General features: G+C 62.5%; 4 protein-coding genes and 1 long non-coding RNA gene across 8 annotated transcripts in view; 3 read left to right on the top strand and 2 right to left on the bottom strand.

Moving 5' to 3' along the window:
- Nucleotides 1-112: 112 nt before the first annotated feature.
- On the top strand, nt 113-2,551 carry LOC127592536 (solute carrier family 35 member D3). Its single transcript, XM_052053367.1, has 4 exons — nt 113-1,038; nt 1,471-1,681; nt 1,757-1,914; nt 1,987-2,551. Exons 1-4 carry the CDS (start codon nt 814-816, stop codon nt 2,548-2,550), a joined length of 1,158 nt encoding a protein of 385 aa, XP_051909327.1. The 5' UTR covers nt 113-813; the 3' UTR covers nt 2,551.
- Nucleotides 2,552-4,039: 1,488 nt separating this feature from the next.
- On the bottom strand, nt 4,040-8,546 carry LOC127592535 (beta-taxilin-like). Its single transcript, XM_052053366.1, has 11 exons — nt 8,428-8,546; nt 7,750-7,876; nt 7,620-7,665; nt 7,027-7,112; nt 6,829-6,957; nt 6,562-6,756; nt 6,352-6,471; nt 6,206-6,280; nt 5,232-5,324; nt 4,923-5,018; nt 4,040-4,848 (listed from the first exon to the last, which is right to left on the bottom strand). The coding sequence occupies exons 1-11, from the start codon at nt 8,529-8,531 to the stop codon at nt 4,138-4,140; spliced, it is 1,782 nt and encodes a 593-aa protein (XP_051909326.1). The 5' UTR covers nt 8,532-8,546; the 3' UTR covers nt 4,040-4,137.
- Nucleotides 8,547-8,650: 104 nt separating this feature from the next.
- LOC127592543 (uncharacterized) overlaps nt 8,651-17,655 on the top strand; it is a 30,988-nt gene continuing 21,983 nt past the window's right edge. The window contains exons 1-4 of one of the 3 annotated variants that reach the window (XR_007960143.1): nt 8,651-8,741; nt 9,191-9,754; nt 9,859-9,983; nt 10,304-10,595. This is a non-coding gene — a long non-coding RNA (uncharacterized LOC127592543). Of the gene's footprint in view, nt 8,742-9,190; nt 9,755-9,858; nt 9,984-10,303; nt 10,596-17,655 lie in introns of those variants that run through there. The other 2 variants (XR_007960144.1, XR_007960142.1) reach the window with 2 other exon arrangements.
- nmbr (neuromedin B receptor) lies at nt 9,545-13,201 on the bottom strand. Its single transcript, XM_052053368.1, has 5 exons — nt 12,807-13,201; nt 11,480-11,621; nt 11,042-11,248; nt 9,880-10,118; nt 9,545-9,674 (listed from the first exon to the last, which is right to left on the bottom strand). Exons 1-5 carry the CDS (start codon nt 13,199-13,201, stop codon nt 9,545-9,547), a joined length of 1,113 nt encoding a protein of 370 aa, XP_051909328.1.
- On the top strand, nt 13,599-17,541 carry LOC127592542 (gap junction epsilon-1 protein). 2 transcript variants are annotated; one of them, XM_052053376.1, is made up of 4 exons: nt 13,599-13,732; nt 15,326-15,508; nt 15,578-15,775; nt 16,001-17,541. In XM_052053376.1, the coding sequence occupies exons 2-4, from the start codon at nt 15,383-15,385 to the stop codon at nt 16,196-16,198; spliced, it is 522 nt and encodes a 173-aa protein (XP_051909336.1). In that variant the 5' UTR covers nt 13,599-13,732; nt 15,326-15,382; the 3' UTR covers nt 16,199-17,541. The 2 variants fall into 2 exon arrangements, with proteins under 2 accessions (XP_051909336.1, XP_051909335.1); XM_052053375.1 differs by lacking the exon at nt 13,599-13,732 and adding an exon at nt 14,374-14,523.

The raw sequence follows: 17,655 nt of genomic DNA, 5'->3' as shown, positions 1-17,655 counted from the left end.
GTTTGAATCGCTTAAAAAGAGAAACGACGAATCCGGGATGCCACGGAATTAAAGGAAGCAAGTATGCGGCGTCCCTCATCATTAGGCCACAAGCCCCCCGCCACCCCGTGGCACACCAGTTGAAATCTGGAATGCTTTAAATCGGGCCCAAAATGGCGTCGGAAAGAAAACCTCTTCATTTGGACTTTGTCGAATGGGCAAACGCTTGCATCTTTGCCGAGTGGCGGGTTGGGGCATCGACGGTTGGAACAGTTTGAATCGGTCCAAAATGTGGAAATTGGAGGGTGGGGGGGCCGACATTTGAATGGTCAAATTGTTGAATTTGGAGTCATTTTGGGCATGTTGCCAGGGAATGAGCTGAAGGTTTTGCGTGTCAAGTCGGAGATTGCAAATGAATTGGGGGGTGAAAAACGCAGACGGCCGTCATGAATTGGGGGAGGGAGAAAAGTGGCACAGTCTTGAAATATGCCAAAGAAAGTTTGGGGGAGAGCAGGGCGCATCTCTCTCGCTGACCCCCACCTCAGCGTGCGGGGAATCCCTCTTCCTCCGCGTCAGAGGGGGGTGGGGGGGTGGGCGCGAGTGTGTGTGGGGGTGGCTTCGTGGCGCTTTCACGCGAGTCTGGAACATCGGCGGACGTTTCTCTTCTTTTTCAAGCAGGCTCTCCCACGCCAAAAGGACGGGGCAGAAGATTGCGCGTGCGCGCGCCGAAATAGGAAAGGTCCTCCCCCAAGCTCTCTCCCCCCCCCCCGCGCCTTCCTCGTCCTCATCCTCGCTGCGGCGCCGCCGTAGTTTGCGCGGCTGCAGCGGCGGACGATGGAGGCGGTGCGCGGGCGCGCGCCGGCCATCGCGGTGGCGGTGGCCCACGGCGTGTTTTCGGGGAGCCTCAACATCCTGCTCAAGTTCCTCATCAGCGGCCGCCACTTCGGCTTCCTCACGCTGCTCCAGCTGTGCACGTGCAGCGCCGCCGCGCTGGGCCTGGAAACGCTGCGCCGGCTCGGCAGGGTCTCCGTGCCCCCCTTCGGCCTCGGCCTCTCCAAGGTAAGCCCCGCGCGCGCCAAGCCAACTCGCTCAGGTGCGAGAGCCCCTTTCGGCAGCTCGGACGCCACAGTCGGCGCGTCGTGCTTCTCCGCGAGCGCCACCGTCCCCACTTTCGCCCCAAGTTGGCGCAGTGCCGAACGCGCCGCGCCGACCGTGGCGCGTCGTCGTGGTGCGCGCGCGACGCCGGTGTGAGCCGAGGGCGAGCGCAAAGAAGTTGGCCGATCTCCCAAGAGCGAAACAAGAAGCGTCCCCGCCCGCGAGGCCAGATTTGTCACGGGTGACGTCACGGCAGCCCCCTTCACACACTGACATGAAAGCTCGAGGAGATCAGTTTTTTTGGGGGGGGGGGGCAAATGCGCGAGCCTTGAAAGTGCCACCCGGACGAGGGCTCTGACGCGAGCGTTGTACCCCCCCCCCACCCCCCACCCGCAGGAGTTTGCGGCGGTGTGCGTCCTGTCCACGCTGCAGTCGACGCTGACGCTGTGGTCGCTGCGCGGCCTGAGCCTGCCCATGTACGTGGTGTTCAAGCGCTGCCTGCCGCTCTTCACGCTCGCCATCGGCGTCTGCGTCCTCAGGAACGGCGCCCCGTCCCCCGGCGTGCTCGCCGCCGTCGCCATCACCACCGGGGGCGCCGTGCTCGCCGGTAAAGGCCCCCGCCTCGCCATCGGCGCCCGCGCGCCCGCGCCTCATCCGTCTTCCGCTTTGCGCCCGGGGGCAGGCGCGGGAGACCTGAGCGGCGAGCCGTGGGGTTACGCCACCGGCGTCCTGGCGGTCGTCATCCACGCGTCCTACCTGGTCCTCATCCAGAAGACCAGCCTGGAGAGCCGGCACGGGCCCCTGACCGCGCAGTACGCCATCGCCGTCATGGCCACCCCGGTGAGTCCCCCCCCCCCCCCCGGGCCCGCTCGCCGCCCGTTGGCCTTTCATGCCGTCGCCTTTGCCTCTCAGGTCCTGCTGGCGGGCGCCGTGATCTCGTCGGACGCGACGGCCGTGTGGTCGTACCCGGGCTGGAAGGACGCCGGCGTCGTGGCGCTCTTCCTGTCCAGCGTCGCCATCGGCTGCGCCATGAACTTCACCACCTACCACTGCACCTACCTCAACTCGGCCGTCACCACCAGCTTCGTGGGCGTGGTCAAGAGCGTGGTCACCATCACCGTGGGCATGCTGGCCTTTGACGACGTGGCGCCCAGCGCCCTCTTTGTGGGCGGCGTGGCGGTCAACACGGTGGGCTCCGTCACCTACTGCGTCGTCAAGTTCTTTGAGATCAAGAAGAAGAATTCCTACGAGCACCTGGAGGGCGGCGGCGACGCGGCGCCGGCGAACCTCCGCCAAGCTCCCCGGGCGGGAGAGGCGGCGGACGCGTCCTCCCGCCTGACGACTGAGAAGGATGCGGCCGAGACACGCGGGGACGCGGCGGCGGGCGACTACCTGGCGGTCTGGCGCTCCGTCAGACAGCTGCGCTCGCCCGAGGCGGGCGGCCTGGTCCGCAACGTGGAGCAACAGAGTCCCTGAGGGCCGCGGACCGAGAAAAGGCAAGTGGACATTTCCCGCTTGTTGAAGACGTTTGGCCTTCAATCCAAAAGGCCTGGGGGGGGGGGCAATCACGTCACCTCCTCCAAAGGTCGCCCCCTCGTCACCAAATCCCTCCGCTCTTGAGGGCCCCTTCTGGCCTCCCTCGCCCGACGAGCCCTTTTGCCACAAAATGGCCGACGGCGTGGCGAGTGGGACCCCGCGCGGGCGGGAGGGCGAGTGACGAGGCCTCGGGGATCCAAAGCGACGGGAATTGTCCACTGGCCTGGCTTCCCCCTCGGCCCTTTGCCATCGCCCGCTTTGGGCTCGCTCGCTCGCAGCTCGATTGTTGGTTTTCCTCCCCAAGCGGCGCCTTTAGCTGAGCGTCTCGAGAGCTTTCACTTGACGCTAACGGGGAGCGGCACCCCGACCCGGGCCGTAGCGCGCGTGGGCCCATGCGAACGGACGACAAAGGGAAATGGGGGGGGGGGGGGGGGTCGTATCGCGGTGCGCGTAAGACCCACAGCCCCCCCCCCCCCCCCCGCGCCGCGGGCCTTACTTTCCGAACGGAAAGAAGCAGCCGTGATTGCTATTGATTTTCCTCAAAGATCTTTTAGCGCGACAAGATGAGCGAGCGAGCGCAGGTGGCGATGAGCAGCACCAAAACGCCCGCGGCTAGCGCCGCCCCCCCCCCATAACTGCTGCGTGCGTGCGCGCGTGGCTATTTGAGTGTGAGCACCTGACTGTGTGCATGTCTTTGTGTGTTTTTATGCACTAGCCTTTGTGTGCGCGTGTGCGTTTGGCTTTGTGAACCCGTGTGAGCCCACCGTTGTGTACTTTGCGCGTGCCCTCGAATATGTGCAAGCGTGCCCGCGTACGTGTTTGTGACTTGGCGTGCGCGCGTGTCTGCAAAAAGAAACATTCCTGCGACACGCGAGGGGCTCTTGGCCTGACGTCGGTCTTTGGCGCGTTTTCACCCACTGAGAGCAATTGTTGTCGGCATGATGACCATCCATTTATTCCTCCATCATTCATTAAAAAAGTGTGACGTGCAGATGGACGAGATGTTTTCTGTGCGCGCGTGTGCGGACGAGCGCCAGCAAAAAGGAGAAAACCGAGAGGCCGATGAAGTAACCCGAGTCACTGTGTGTGTCTGCGCGCGTGTTGTAAGATGACAGGCAGGGACGGCGACCTGTTCTGTCCGCCACCGGCACGCGATGTTCTCCCCCACCCCCCCGGACCCGTTTGAAGGAAAGTGGCGACGTTGGCGTTAAGCGTCGGCGCCGCAATTTTCTGGCCGAGGATGGAAGACGGACGACCCGCGATGCCGCTCAAACGGTGACCTTGCCGCCGCTTTTTGCCGAGCGCCTTTCAAATGGGGCGGAAAGCGGGCGGGACGGCGCCCCGGGAGGGCCGAGCGCCGACGCTCCCGCTGGACGCCCCGGCCGACCTCTCCGCCCGCCAGAAAAAGGTCACTCGCGTTGGTCCCAAGTCCAAGAAAGAAAAGCTTTTATTGCGTGGAAAATTGAGAATGGGCGCCGCACGCTTGCTCGGGCTCTTTCTTGCCCTTGTGAGGCGACGGCGACCCGCTCAAAGCTTGCCGGCGTTCCTCCTCTTCTTGTTCTTCTTGCTTTCCTTCTTGGGTTGATGTCCCAGTGCAGGGGGCGTGGCCTCCGAACCGACGGGGTCCTCGGCTCCGACCGTCGAGGTCAAGGCTTCGACCTCGGAAGAAGATCCGGAGTCGGCTCCCGCTTTCACCGTTTCTTTCGCTTCCGATTTGGAGCTCGGCTCCGCTTTCCCCCCCGCCGGCGTTTCTCCGTTGACCTCCGGCTCGACGTCCGCTTCCGCCTCCGCTGGCGCATGCGCAGGTTCGACTTCCGCCTCCGCTTGCGACGGGCGGTCTGGCTCCGACGGACGGAACGTTGCGTTGAAATGTCCAGAGGCGGCCGTGAGCGGGCGGTGGTCCGAGCGCTCCTCCGGGCGCTCCTCCGGGTCCAAGGCGCCCTCCCGGCGATCCTGTGCCTCGCCTCGAGACGCATTCAAGGATTCCGCAAACTCTCGCAGCTTGACCTGTTCGGCCTCGAGCCGCCGCATTTCCTCCGTCATGTCGTCGTCGTTGTCGTGGTCGTGGTGCTTTTCGGGCGCGGGCGCCGCCTCGGGGGAGGTCTCGGCGTCGTACAGGCGGACATCTTTGATTTTGGCGTACAGAACTTTCCTCTCGTCCTGCAGCGCTCGACACAACTTCTCCAGCTTGCGGATGGTCGCCACGAAAACCTCGTACTCTTTGCCCTTCTCGATCCTCTGCGGGAAGGGGACGGCGGTCAAGTGGGTGGGGGACACGAGTTCACGCGCCGAGGCGCAAAGGCGCCACTCACCTCCTCCAGCAAGTCCGTCAAAGCTTTGTTGCAATTCTCGAACCTGGACTTCCAGACGTCGGACTCCTTCTCCAGCCGCTTCATCTTCTCGGACATCTTACGGACGGACAGAAGAACTAAAAGGACGCAACCCACAGCGCAACTCGGCACGAACAACGACAAGGCCACTCGAGACTCGTCGGGAGTCCGCGCCGACGTGATCGGCATCGACAAGTCATGGGCGACGACGTTCTTTTTCAAGTGAGGCGCGACGCTCCCTGTAGACCTTGGCGTATTTTGCCCGAGAGCCTCGCGTGCCGATCTCGGTACCTGTTCCATCTCGGCCTTGAAGCGGGCGTAGATTTCGTTGCTCTTGGCTAGCGTCGTCTGGAACTCGTCGAACTTTTTGGAGTAGAGCGCCAACTGCAGGGCGACAAGGTCATGCGGAGGTCATCCTGAGGTCTCTCGCGCGGGGATCACACCGGGACATTAGAATTTTCGTTCGCTTTTATTTTGAAGAGCCGCTTCCCGCCGCTTCCCGCCGCTTCCCGCCTCGTTAGCCAAAATTGCTTTCACCTGCGTCCGGCTCGCTTTGCCCTCCGAGGCCGGCCAGCGTTCGCCTCGTCGGCGCAGCCTTTTGCCCGAGCTCGGCCCGCCACATTGGTAAGTCTTTGACTCCCTCCGCCGATATCGGAAACCCGACGAGCGATTTGCATCGCGGGCTCGGACGACTCTCACTTTCGTGGCGCCCGAGCAGCGTTTGGCGGGAGCTTCCTCCGAGCGACGTTCCCTTTCTGACCACCGGGGGCCCGCGGAGATCTTTGGCGGGCGAGCCGCTCAAAGTTTTCGCGGGGGCATTAAACGCGACGTTTTTTGCTTGTTTGTTAACTCTGGCAGCTGGTTTCGGTGAAGTATCGCGAACTCGTCAGCCGTGCCTTTGCGTCATCTCACATGTATTAGCGGGCGGCTGTCTTTTCCGAGAACGTGGCTAACGAGCTAGCTAGGGAGGCCATATCGGTCGAGTTTAGGGCCTTGAATTGACCACGGATGCCCCGAAGTGTCGGCTTTTCAAAAGACCGGACCACGTCTCAGAAATCTTTTTGCATTTTTTTTAGGGAAGGACGATCTCTGCTGGGAGCATGCGGTACTGCAGCCATCCCCCCGGTCTCCAATGTGTGCGTCGCCCGCAACTTTGGACTCCCGACTTTGGTCCCAAGGCGGACCGCCCCGTTCCCAGAGGCCGCGAACCCGCCCGGCGGAGCTTTGGAAGCGGAAGGAGGCGAAGGGACGAGCGCGTCGGTTACCTTCTTCTTCATGCTCAGCTCCTCCTCCTTCATGGCGAAGCACTTGCGGGTTTTGTCCACCGTCTCGGCCAGCAGCTGCGACGCGGCGACACGGCACAGGCTCGGGGACGCGCGTCGGGAAAGCCGCCGCGAGCGCGACCACTCACGTATTCTTTCTCGCGCCGGTGCTTCTGCTGCGCGTCCGCCAGCAGCGCGTTGGCCTGCTCCAGCTTGGCCGAAGTCAGCTGCTGTTGGAGGTCGCGGTGACGGTCCATCTTCTCTAAACTCTGCGCGCGAGCACACACACGGGCACAGGCGGTCAGGAGGCGGGGGCCCACGCTTGGGTCTCGGCGCCCGCTTCGGTCTTGCCGTCTGACCTCCTCTCTGCGCTGGCACTGCTCCAGCAGCGAGTGCAGTTTTTGGCTCAGCTTGGCGTTGTCCTCGCACAGTTTCTCATTTCGGGCGCTGTGCTGCTCGATCTGCGTCTGGATTTCCGCGAGCGAGCTCTGGAAATGAGCGGCCATCTCCGCCCGCTTCCCCTCGTCCTCGCGGCGGCGACGTAGGCCCTCGTCCTGGAAGGGTGGGGGGGCGTAGACGCTGGCGTGTCAAAGTTTGGGATGCCTTTGCAATTGGCGGCGCCCTACCCGCAGCGCCGAGCAGTGGTCTTGGACATCTCGGCACAAACGCTCCAGCTGGCCTCTCTCGGCCCGCAGGGTGCAAACGTCGTCACGTAGAGCTTCCATCTCCTTCTGCTGGCCGCGCTCGCGCACCAACTACGCACGCACGCGTTCATGCGGGCGCGTGAATTGGCAGCGGAAGCTGAGCAGCAAATGTCAACTCACCAGCTCGGCGTGTTTACTCATCAAGTGTTCCAGTTTTTCCTCAGATGTGGTCCAAGCGCTCAGACCGTCCATGACGCAAGACGCCTCTGCCGCGACAAGCGTTGGAACCATGACAGCGGTGAGAAATGACCGGCGCCGTCACGCTAACGGGCGGCTCTCATTTCTCCCCAAAATCGCTCAAACTGCTCCCGGGTCGGAGTGGCCCCGAATTGCCGTCGACGCGAGCCCGTGTGAACGAGGGCTGCGGACGCAGCTGTTGAGGAACTGGGGAAGACCCCCCAGCACCCCCACCCCCAGTTGGCCAGGCCCATCTCCCCGCTTGAAACATGAACCCGACACGTGCTCAAGGTAACGATTGCTCCGCGCGGGTGGCCGTCTCTGTGAACTGACATCACCGAGGAACGGTCGCCTCTGACTGCAAAGGTTCGCCCCCCCACCCCACACGCCGCGGTCCTCCATCAATCACCTGATCGGGATCTCACGCGAGAGGCGCGACATGGAAACCGACGAAACGTGAAGAGAAATGAGAGCCACCCGCAGCGACGCGAGGCAAGTCATGCGAACGACGTGGCGTGACTCCGAGGAGGGCGCACCTGACTGGTCGCTCGCCGCGGGGTCCCGGTGCGCGTCCGCAGCCACCTGGAAGGGGGGCACGCCACACGGCGCTTTGACAAAAGGTGACGGCGAGGCGCCGGAGGCCGAGACCGCCGCGGCCGACCTGACCTGAGCGTTGCCGCCGACGATCTCTTGGAGCCTCCTGCCGAACTCTTCCGTGAGGTCCCGGGCCGCGGAGGGCGGAGCTCCCTCATCTTGCGGGCGGGGCGCCGACGTTTCCATCTCGGCGGGGGCGCTGGCGGGTAGCGGAGAACGGTCACGTCGCGAAGCGGAAAACATCAGCGGGCTCGGAACCCGGCGCCGCCCGACGCTCGCCAGGTGTCCACGCGGCAAACGTTGGAACGCAACGCCGCTCGTCTTCTCGGCGCCGCGTCCTAAAGCTCTCTCTCGACGACATCGCCGCGTCCGTCTCGTGCGAGCCCGTGCGATCGCCAAAGGCGGTGACGGGCGAGTGCCGAGCTAAATTGGGAAGGGCGGCGTCAACGCGACAGCTGCAGCTGTCGCCTTCGGGCGCCTCAAAGACCAACGAGCGGGCCCGATGTCGGAGGCGGTCGCCGCAATGCTTTTCCGCTTTCTAGCCTCCCACCGAGGTTTTCTCCGACATGGCTCGACTTTGGCCTTGCGAAGGGGCCCCCGCGCGCACGCAGGCTCAGACCCGCGTCGCTTTGAAAAGACGCCGGCACGCGCGCATCTCATTTTCTCAACTGTGTCGTAGCAACGGCAGACGTTCGCCGGATGGGATTTGAGGCGTGGGAGCTCAACGCGGATGAAGAAGGGACGACTTACCGGGCGAGGACGCGAAGGCGACGAAGATGACCGCGACGAGGACGAGGGGCCAAATGAAGACGACAGCTGAACGCCCAAAATAACCCGACGGGCTCCGCCCACATTGCGGCCTGGCAGGCGTCGGCCTGGAGCCGTAGCTCTCCGTTGGCAAAGCGTCTTCATCGCCATGACGTCAAGTGGCGTCTCGCCGCTGGCGGGGAAGGTCGGAGGTCATCGCCGCCATCCGCAGGCGGCCGCTCGCTGGCGCCGTTCGGCTCGAGTCTCGACGATCGCCGGCTGACGGGGAAGGAGCGGCCGCTCCTTTCGGACGTGTGGTAAGTGCGCTCGTTGTTGCGCTCGGGCTTTCTGTTCGGGGAGCGGGCCAAACGCCTTTCCTCTGGCTCCTTTCGGCGCAATGCTCAATGATTTGAATCGCATTCTGATCTTTGGCATCGATTCTCACGTTCATGACCGCACACCCACCCGACCCAATAAAGGTCGCACGCGCGCTACGCACAGGATCAAGTTTGGCGGCATGGCGCTTGGGAAGCGCTGGCCCAACGTGTTGACAACGCGCCGGTCCCGAGCTTGCGCTGCTTGCTGATGGCAGCTTTCTTTGCCGAGTCGGCCAACTCCCCGTGGCTTGTGCACTTTTGTTGTGGCGAACATGTCTCGCGGTGTGTCGTCATGTCAAATGAGGTGCGCATATACACTGATTTTTTTTTGGATGCGGAGAAAGGCGCGTCGCCGCTTCATGCATTCTGTCCAACGCTAATTGTTTCAGCAAAGGTCATCGCAACCACCCGGGAGAGGCCCGGCGCCGCCGCGACCCGACTGGCCAACCCGCCTTTTGAAAAGGGGATCCGGGAAGTCGGCGCGGCCGGAAGGCTCGGAGGCTCGACCCGCTTCGCCGTTTCCACTCGCGGTCGAGAAAAAGGGCAAAATCTCCTTCCCGGGTCCTGGCGCAATTGACTTTTTATTTTCTTTTTGGCCACGCGACAGGATGACGTCACCGAACAAAGATGGCCGCCAACGAGAGCAAAGTAAGAGCGGCCGGCCGGAGAAAGTCGCGCTCCCTTCCCGGACGCGGCATCCCGGCGAGCGTCACGCCACCTCGTCCCGCTCGCCGTGGCTCCCCTCACGCTTCCTGCCGCTCGGCGCCGGTCGCCGCGGCCTTTCTGATGGAGGTGAGCCGGATGTGGGACGTGCTGTTCAGGTAGCTGGCCCGACGGTCGGGACGTCCGCCTTCGCCGCCGCATCGCAGCTGACTGACACACGGAAGGCACAAACGGGCGGAGCTTTCGCATCGGCGTCAGGGCATCGTGTCAAATTCTGGGTGTCATCGCACGTGCAGTGAGTTGGTGTGTTTGCGTGAGAGAATCTGCGCACCGGTTACTTGAGCGTGCCGGTTTCGGTGTCGGTCGTTGTACTAAGGCCCGCGCGTGCGCGCAGGTGACCCGCCGGCGTCCGAACCTTTGGAAGTGTCGTCGGAAGCTGTCGCTGAGCAGGTAGAGTGCCAACGGGTTGACGCAGGACGACGAGAAGCTGAGGATGCGCGCCAGCAGCGTGAGCAGGAGGTGAGCCAGCGACTCGTCCGTCTGCTGGTAGCGGAAGGAGCGGTACAGGTAGAGCAGGTGGTTGGGGAGCCAGCACGCCGCGAACAAAGCCACCAGGACCAGCACCGTCTTGGCCAGCCGCTTCCTCGTCTCCATCTGCGGGGTGGGAAGCCGCGCGTTAGCTGCTAGCTTGAGCTCTCGCTGCGTTCTCAGCGCGGCCCCGGTGGAAGCCAGGCCCTTTCCGGGGACGGATTCCGCCTCGAGACCGGTGCGCCTCGACCGGCGTACATTTGTTTTTCACATCATTAAAAAAATATATTTTTTCTTTTTTCTTTTTTCAGCAGTCGGCAGGAACGAGCGGCGGTATCTCTCCTTCTTGCCGCGCGGGTGGCCGACTGCGATGGGGCCCGAAATGCAGCGGACGCCGAGGAGAGTTTGGACTTGCCGCTCGTTGTCTTCTCGTGCCGACTCGCCGGACCTTTTTTGTGTGGCGGTCATCCGAGGAGTCGAAGGAATAAAAAGATGAGATGCCTGCCAAAGGTCGCCCCCGTGGTGAATATTCCTCCGGCGCTCCCTCTCGGGCGGCCTCGTTGACACTTGAGCGCGGCTCCTCGTGCATGATGCATTTTCCCGTGGCCGCGGATTGAAGTCGGAGCGTATTTGCGCGCCTCGGACGCAGAGTCCGCGCCGCCGCTCGTTGCCGCTGCTGACGGCTCGACTCGCGGGAGAGAAAACGGGGCCCTTTTTGGGGCTCCCTCAACCAAAGCCACGTCGCTTGTTGCACTTTGCGGCGGCAACGTGCGCGTGGCTACGTTCCCCCGTTTGAGAACTTGCCGCGCACAAAAGGCGGCCCGTGGCCCCATCTCGGCTTGACCAAATTGAAGGCGCGGAAGCTCGGACGGGATCCGGCCCGTTCCTCCCTTGCTCCCAAACCGTCGGAGGAAAGTTTCCGTCGTTAGCCGTTGGATTTTTATGGTCAGAGCGAAGACGAGAAGGGGCGCGCGTGTGTTTATGGCCGTCATCATCACGGTCAAGGACACTTGAAGACGGCGCGCGGGCTCTCGGATGTGGAGTCTGACCTGTCTCTTGGTGTGCTCGCTGACCTCGCCCGGCATGTCGCGCGCGCTGCGCATGAGCGTGCGCGCGATGTGGTAGTAGTACACGGAAATGACGGCCAGCGGCAGCAGGAAGTAGACCAGGAAGAGCGCCGCGGCGTGCGCCTTGGGGTGCGTCCGGTCGGACAGAGGGTACGGCACGCAGTTGAGGAAGGTCACGTTCTCGCTGCCCTGAGAGGGTGGACAAGGCAGAAGGAAGACGGGCGCTTAAGCGCTCCTTTTGCTCCGGCGCAGATCGCTCGCGTTTCTCCGACCGCGTCGCGCTCTCACCGGCGCCGGCTGCCCTTTTTTTTTTTTTTCCCGCCGTCCCATTTTTGCTATTGCCCTTGTCCTAGACGATTCGTCCCACGGACTCGCGACGGGCGGAGCCTGAGGCCCGAGCTGGCAAGGAGCACGCGTTACCTGCATGGCGACGACCTGGGAGAAGACGGCCTCCGGAACGGCCAGCAGGACGGACAGCAGCCAGATGGCGGCGGCCTTTGCGCACGTCCGCAAAAGCGCGCTGGACGTCCGCGTGTCCATGGGCTTCACGATGGCCTTGTACCTGACGGCCAAGCGGCAAGCGTGTGCGCAGGTGCCCCACACACACACACACACACACACACAGACACACAGACTTGGTTAGCGGCTTTGTGGTTAGCCCCACTGACTGTGTCGTCTTCCCAGCCTTTGTCAATGTTTTGGGGATGAAATCTCGGCGCGGGCTTTGACGGACGGATGCCCTTCCAGACTCGACGGCTCCCCTTTTTCCGGCTTGGGACCGGCTCCGATTTGCTGTCGCCGAGGGCAACGGGGCGGGGGCGCTTGAGCCGTCTTGAACTGGGACCAGAGTGCCGATTGGGTAGATTTATTTTTTGGGGGGTTTGGGGGGGAGTAGATGGAGTGAAAGGTCAATCGAAGGGGAAAATGTTGGCCCGATTGTTTGATGTCGTTCTCCGCAGCCCCGAGGCGCGGCGTCAGTCTGGAACGATGCACCGATGTGATGAAGAAGCGGAGGCGTCGCGTGATCACGTCTACGACTGACCGCGCCCAAAACTCCGAGGTCCCGCAGACTTGAAGTTTCCACGGCACCGAGGGAGAGGCCATCTCGCAAGCCCTCAAGGGTCATCGGCCCCCCAAGGAGACCTTGACGGGCTCGTTAAAGGCGGCCGATGACTTCCCGCTGCGCCTGGCTTTCGTGAGACCCCGGGCCTCGTTGGTTACGCGCGGCCACTAAAACGAGCGTGCCGTCGGCGACGTCGTGATCGGAAGGAACTGAGAAGCCAAAGTGAGGCAAGCGCCCGAACGGCTCGTCCCCCCCCCCCATCCGTCTCCAAAACCTCGTCCGGAGCTCGAACCGATCCGGGACCCAACTCGAAGAAAATTGCACGTCGGACCCAACGGACGGGTCGCCGGACTGCCACCTGAGGAAAAGCCTCCTGGTTCTACGTCGGTCACGTACGCGCACATGACGGCATGTTTCTCCGATGGCCCTTGTTCAATTTTGTCTGTTGTCACGCCCTTTTTAAAAAAAATTGTTTCGTTCCTCTTCCCCTTCCTCTGGCGTTAACGCTTGGCCCATTAGGACCTTCGTTGGTAATTGTGGGCGTGTCCCCGCACGCATCCTGTGCCTTCGCCAAGTCGCCGGGCGGCCACCGGATCGTGTGACTGTCGGAAGGCGTCAGGAAATGGCATCTCATCTCACGCCAGCTGCTGCGGCGCGATGAAAGTCGAAAAGCGGCGGCGTTACCTGTCGGCGCTGAGCGCGGTGAGCGTGAAGACGGACACGCCGACGGAGGTGAGCTGCACGGCGGGCAGGAGCTTGCAGGCGGCCTCCCCGAGCGTCCAGCGGTCGGAAAAGAAGCGGAAGGCGTCCACCGGCACGCAGGTGAGCAGCAGCAGCAGGTCTCCGGCCGCCAGGCTCCCGATGAAGATGTTGGGCACGCTCCTCATGGCGCTGGCGCCCACCAAGATCTTCAACAGCGTCACGTTGCCCAGCGCGCCCACCAGCACGATCAGCGCGTACGCCGAGGTCATGACGCCGCGCACGGCCGCGTACGCGCCCGACTCCCCGACGTCCCAGGAAGCCCGCCCGCCGTCGCCGGAGTTGGCGCCGGACAGCCGGGACGCGACGTCGTCGTCCATCGCGGCTGGATCAGGTGCGGTTGACTCCGTCGAGATGCGCGCGTAAAAGCTGGGACGCTGGGCGAGAGGCGTGCGCGATGAGGAGGGAGCTTAGCTGCTGGGCGCGTCCAGACAAGGGAGGCGGGAGGTGGGGGGGGGCTTTTATGGCTCTGACGCACTCGAGAGAAGGAGAGGGAGGAGGAAGGAGGCTGCCTCATCGACGTCACCCGGCATCCTTGCTCACTCTCCTTCCCCCGTTGACTCGATCCTTCGTGGACAGCATCGCCGGCATAGAGTTGAAGGGGGGGGGGGCACAACAACGGTCTGTTTGACCTGATGTAATGCAAGAGTAAAATGATCAGTGGCCCATCTTGTACCTCCAATTAGATTTGGAAGAAAGCACCGCCCTCGCCCGTGGAAACCCAAGTCGCAGGAGTCGCCGATCATCTGGAGCCTTGGGCGGGAGCTTTGCCGAAACCGTGGCGGAATATCCGGCGGCCCTTTGCGGAGAAAGCTGAAAATGGGAACGTGACGAGACCGAGGGGCGGCCAGGTGAGCTGACGTTTTGAACCCCGCAAACTCGCCGTCCGATAACATCGAGACACAAGTGCCGCTTTTATGTCCAGCTCCATGACTGCTCTCCGACCGCCGTCGACTTGTAGTCGTCACAGATGAGGTCCGGCGGTCGCATATTTTGCAAGCGGGATGCGACGTGGTGTACGCGAGGCACTCGGGAGAGCGTTTGTGGCCCCGTTCGGGCCACGTCTCGCCTCCCGCGGGGGCCGACGCCGGCTTACCGTGGAAGTGCGCCGCTCGACCGTCGGCGGCGGAGGTCACGTGGCGGCGTTGGCAAGGGCTTCGTCAGTCGCCGCGGCTGGAGCCACGCGCGCGGGAAGCCGCGCGTCGGGATCGTCAAAGTAAGAGCGCGACGGGAGCCCGCGCGCGCGTTCCCCAAAGGTGCGGGCGAGGCGCGGCGGGGGGCGCCCGCCAAACGGCCGGCCGGCCGCTCCGGGACCAGCCGGACGGACCGCTGGCTTCGGGGGGCCCCGGCGGCGGCCGGCGGCGCTCCGCCGGAGTGTGAAAGGCCCCGCAGGAAGCGCGGCGGACGCAATGCCCCAACTTGACCCCGGCGTCCCGGCACCCGCGTGCGCTTTAGGACCTGCGAGTGTAGAAAAGAGGGGGGAATGAACAACACGCCGCCAGGATTACGGTTGGTGTGTGGACTTGACTTTTCTTTGCCGCTACGCGTGGTTTTGCTTTTGCTTCGGCGGCGACGTCTTTGTTTGGCATTGGGGACTCCGGCGGCTTCGTCAATGCTCTTCCAGAAGTATTTGCAGTGCAGGGTGTGTTGTCATCACTTTTTGACTTTTGCCTTGTGTTCCTCTCGCTCTTCCGTCGGCCGATTTGATGTTTGTGCCGACCGGTCGTCCGGATGCGCGAATATCGATCGGGGCCGGATATAGCGCCGACGCGCGGCGAGCCGGGGCCGCGGCCGCGGCCGGCGCCGGAGGGCGAGGGGGCCGGCGGGAGCCCCGAGAAGACGTCGCGCGGGCGGCAAAAGGCCAGCTTTGTGTCTTTGCGGCACGTTTGTGGCGAGGCTGAGCGCCGGAGGTTGCGTTTTTCGCTGACAGAGTCCCGCGGGGATTAGAATGCAGGGAGCAGCCGGCCTGCGGGGCCATTGTTGGCCCCGCTGTGTCTACTGAGCGAGTCAATTGATGCGAAGATAAAAGGCCCCCAAATATGCATTGACACGGGCTTTGGGGACGAGCGGGCGGAGGGCGCTTCTGTGTGGCTGGTGTCATGCGGGCCCACAAGCGCCCCGGACGCCGACCGACGGCCCAAACATGTCCTTAAACTACATCAAGAACTTCTACGAGGGATGCGTAAGTCACGCCCCGGCCTTTCGGGTGGCAGAAAGCAGGCCGGCCGCCTCCGGGCCCGTCTCGAGTCAGGGTTTGAAAACCAAAACGGGTCCGAGGAGATGGTTTGTGTTGACCGAGGCCTTTTCAGCCTCGGTGATTCGCGCCGCCGACAAAAGAAACGTTCACGCGGCCTCCGCCTCCGTCCGCGCGCTCGTCCGTCCGTCCGTCCGCGCGTGTGGCGTCGAAGCCGCCTGACTGGCGCGCGCATGCGCTCGTGTTGCAGCTCAGGCCTCCGACGGTGATCGGCCAGTTCCACACCTTGTTCTTCGGCTCGGTGCGGATGTTCTTCCTGGGGGTTCTGGGCTTTGCCGTGTACGGGAATGAGGCGCTGCACTTCAGCTGCGACCCCGATCGCAGGGAACTCAACCTGTACTGCTACAACCAGTTCCGACCCATAACGCCTCAGGTACGGCCAAGCGCCCGGCGCTCGGGTGGCCCAGGCGTCATCCGTGCCGTCTCGCCTTCCGTCCCGCAGGTGTTCTGGGCCTTGCAGCTGGTCACGGTGTTGGTTCCGGGGGCCGTGTTCCACCTCTACGCCGCCTGCAAGAACATCGACCAGGAGGAGATCCTGGAGCGCCCCGTCTACACCGTCTTCTACATCATCTCCGTGCTCTTGCGCATCATTTTGGAAGTCATCGCCTTCTGGCTTCAGAGTCATCTCTTCGGCTTCCAGGTGCGAGCGCTTTGGCCCGGCGTCTCGCTTGCGCTCGCTCTCCCTTCTCCTTTGCCGTCCGGGTCGCTCGCGGACCGCGCCGGCTGCCCGTGCGCTCCGGCAGCCAATTTGGAAGTATTTCCAAATTGGAGCTTTGCTTCAAGCAAAGCAGAAGGAGCCGATCGGGCGCCTCCGCTTGAACCTTTTGCGCATCTTCTCCTTTTCCTTCCGCCGCGTGCGTTTCAGGTGCACCCGCTGTACATGTGCGATGCCAGCGCTTTGGAAAAGACCTTCAACGTGACCAAGTGCATGGTGCCCGAACACTTTGAGAAGACCATCTTCCTGAGCGCCATGTACACCTTCACCGTCATCACCATCCTCCTGTGCATCGCCGAGATCTTTGAGATCCTCTGTCGACGCCTGGGCTATCTCAACAACCAATGACGCCTCCCGCGCACGGACGCAAGGCGTCGCCGGCCCCTCGCCGCCTCCCCCCCCGCACCTTTTGTTCCTCGTCGGCTTCTCGCTTAGCGACCGTCGGACTCGCGCCAAGCGGGGAGCCCACGCAAGTGCACTTCTGAAATAGTCCCGCTTTCCCTCCCGCGGGACCGGCGGCGCAACCAGAGTCGACCGGACGCCAGGACCGCGCCGGCGACCCCCGACCGCGTCGACGGGGAGACCACTTGTATAGATAGGAAACGCCTCCCCAAAACGGACCGTGATCACTTTCAAGTGTTTCTTTCCCGCGTTTGTCGTCACCAATCATCGCCGGTCGCGTTGGTAGGCAAAGATCCAAAGAGAGGAGTTGGTGTCGAACGATGGACTTGTCCAAGGGAACGAGTCAAAGGTGGTCTGAGCTCACGGAACGATCGCGACGAGGAGACGGCATCAAAGGCCTTCCCCTTTTTCGACCCTTTTGGTCGCATTTAGAATGTCGTAAGATGAATTCGTTGTCCGTGTCGAGACTTCACAAAAGGCTCTTTTTATTTTCTTGATCAGACATCCATCCAACTTTTGTTGTGAAGGTTTCATCTGTTTTTCATCTCAGGTACAAACTTGCATGAGCGGACAAAAGCGGAACACTGGCAATGCGTTTCGAGGGGATTTCCAGGCGCCGCCGAGTTTTCTTGTGCACGCGGGGTTAGGCGCGCTCCTCGGATTTCCTTCCTGCTCGGCAAAACAAGGTTGTTCGAGGATGCGACAACACCTGTGCGACCGTGCTCCAAACAAACAAACTCAAATTCAAAGTGTAGCTTCTATCTTTACACGTGTCTGTTGGAAACGATCGCAATCCATGGCAAGATCTGTAATTTTTTTTTCCCTCCTTCCTTCTTCCCTCTGGAACATTTTGAACATGATTGCGAGTAGCAGCTTCTGACCACGGCCTCTCTGGTGCTCTGAGCGATTCCTTGTGGTCGTTGTGCGCGCGTTTGTGTCGCGGGCGGGTGCTAAAAGTCTTTCTCGGGTCAGTGATGTCACACCTCCGGGTCAAAGCTAGCGGCTGCCAAAGTGCTCCAAACAAGATCGCGTCGCACAACCATGGCGACTACTACCTCAGCAACCGAGTCGACATGGAGACACCATCAAGGCGCTAAAGTAGCTAGCGGCTAGTCGGGCGGCTGACACCTTTGACGTGCTCCGCTGGGCAGCGGCTAGCTAGCCCGACGGCTAATCGCTTCAACGCGCTCGCCCGGCGGCTTCAATATGTTCCTAATTTATTTCAGTTCAACGTGTGGAATGAGTGACTGACCTCATACATTTCAAATAAATCTGCTTTTTTCATATGATGGACTTGTGCTCCGTCTTCGTCGGTCGCTGCAGTTTGTGTTGCAATTGTTGATGCCTGGTGTTTTTAGTCCATCGGCGTGTGGGAAGTACTCGCGGTGTGTCAAGAAAACACC

This window comes from Hippocampus zosterae, chromosome 19 (genome assembly GCF_025434085.1).
Source record: "Hippocampus zosterae strain Florida chromosome 19, ASM2543408v3, whole genome shotgun sequence".
NCBI classification, from domain to species: domain Eukaryota; kingdom Metazoa; phylum Chordata; class Actinopteri; order Syngnathiformes; family Syngnathidae; genus Hippocampus; species Hippocampus zosterae.
This window is presented reverse-complemented; position numbering and strand designations above follow the sequence as displayed.

Excerpts from the sequence above, each read along its gene's own strand:
- LOC127592536 (XM_052053367.1), top strand. The coding sequence starts at position 814 with ATGGAGGCGGTGCGCGGGCGCGCGCCGGCCATCGCGGTGGCGGTGGCC. Across the intron at positions 1,039-1,470 it reads TCGGCCTCGGCCTCTCCAAG|GAGTTTGCGGCGGTGTGCGT; the intron begins GTAAGCCCCGCG and ends CCCCACCCGCAG. Across the intron at positions 1,682-1,756 it reads CGGGGGCGCCGTGCTCGCCG|GCGCGGGAGACCTGAGCGGC; the intron begins GTAAAGGCCCCC and ends GCCCGGGGGCAG.
- LOC127592535 (XM_052053366.1), bottom strand. The coding sequence starts at position 8,531 with ATGTGGGCGGAGCCCGTCGGGTTATTTTGGGCGTTCAGCTGTCGTCTT. Across the intron at positions 6,757-6,828 it reads ACCACTGCTCGGCGCTGCGG|GACGAGGGCCTACGTCGCCG; the intron begins GTAGGGCGCCGC and ends CCACCCTTCCAG. Across the intron at positions 6,472-6,561 it reads AGTGCCAGCGCAGAGAGGAG|AGTTTAGAGAAGATGGACCG; the intron begins GTCAGACGGCAA and ends GCTCGCGCGCAG.
- nmbr (XM_052053368.1), bottom strand. The coding sequence starts at position 13,201 with ATGGACGACGACGTCGCGTCCCGGCTGTCCGGCGCCAACTCCGGCGAC. Across the intron at positions 11,622-12,806 it reads ACCGCGCTCAGCGCCGACAG|GTACAAGGCCATCGTGAAGC; the intron begins GTAACGCCGCCG and ends CTTGGCCGTCAG. Across the intron at positions 10,119-11,041 it reads GCGAGCACACCAAGAGACAG|ATGGAGACGAGGAAGCGGCT; the intron begins GTCAGACTCCAC and ends CCCACCCCGCAG.
- LOC127592542 (XM_052053375.1), top strand. The coding sequence starts at position 14,494 with ATGCTCTTCCAGAAGTATTTGCAGTGCAGG. Across the intron at positions 14,524-15,325 it reads AGAAGTATTTGCAGTGCAGG|CTCAGGCCTCCGACGGTGAT; the intron begins GTGTGTTGTCAT and ends CTCGTGTTGCAG. Across the intron at positions 15,509-15,577 it reads TCCGACCCATAACGCCTCAG|GTGTTCTGGGCCTTGCAGCT; the intron begins GTACGGCCAAGC and ends TCCGTCCCGCAG.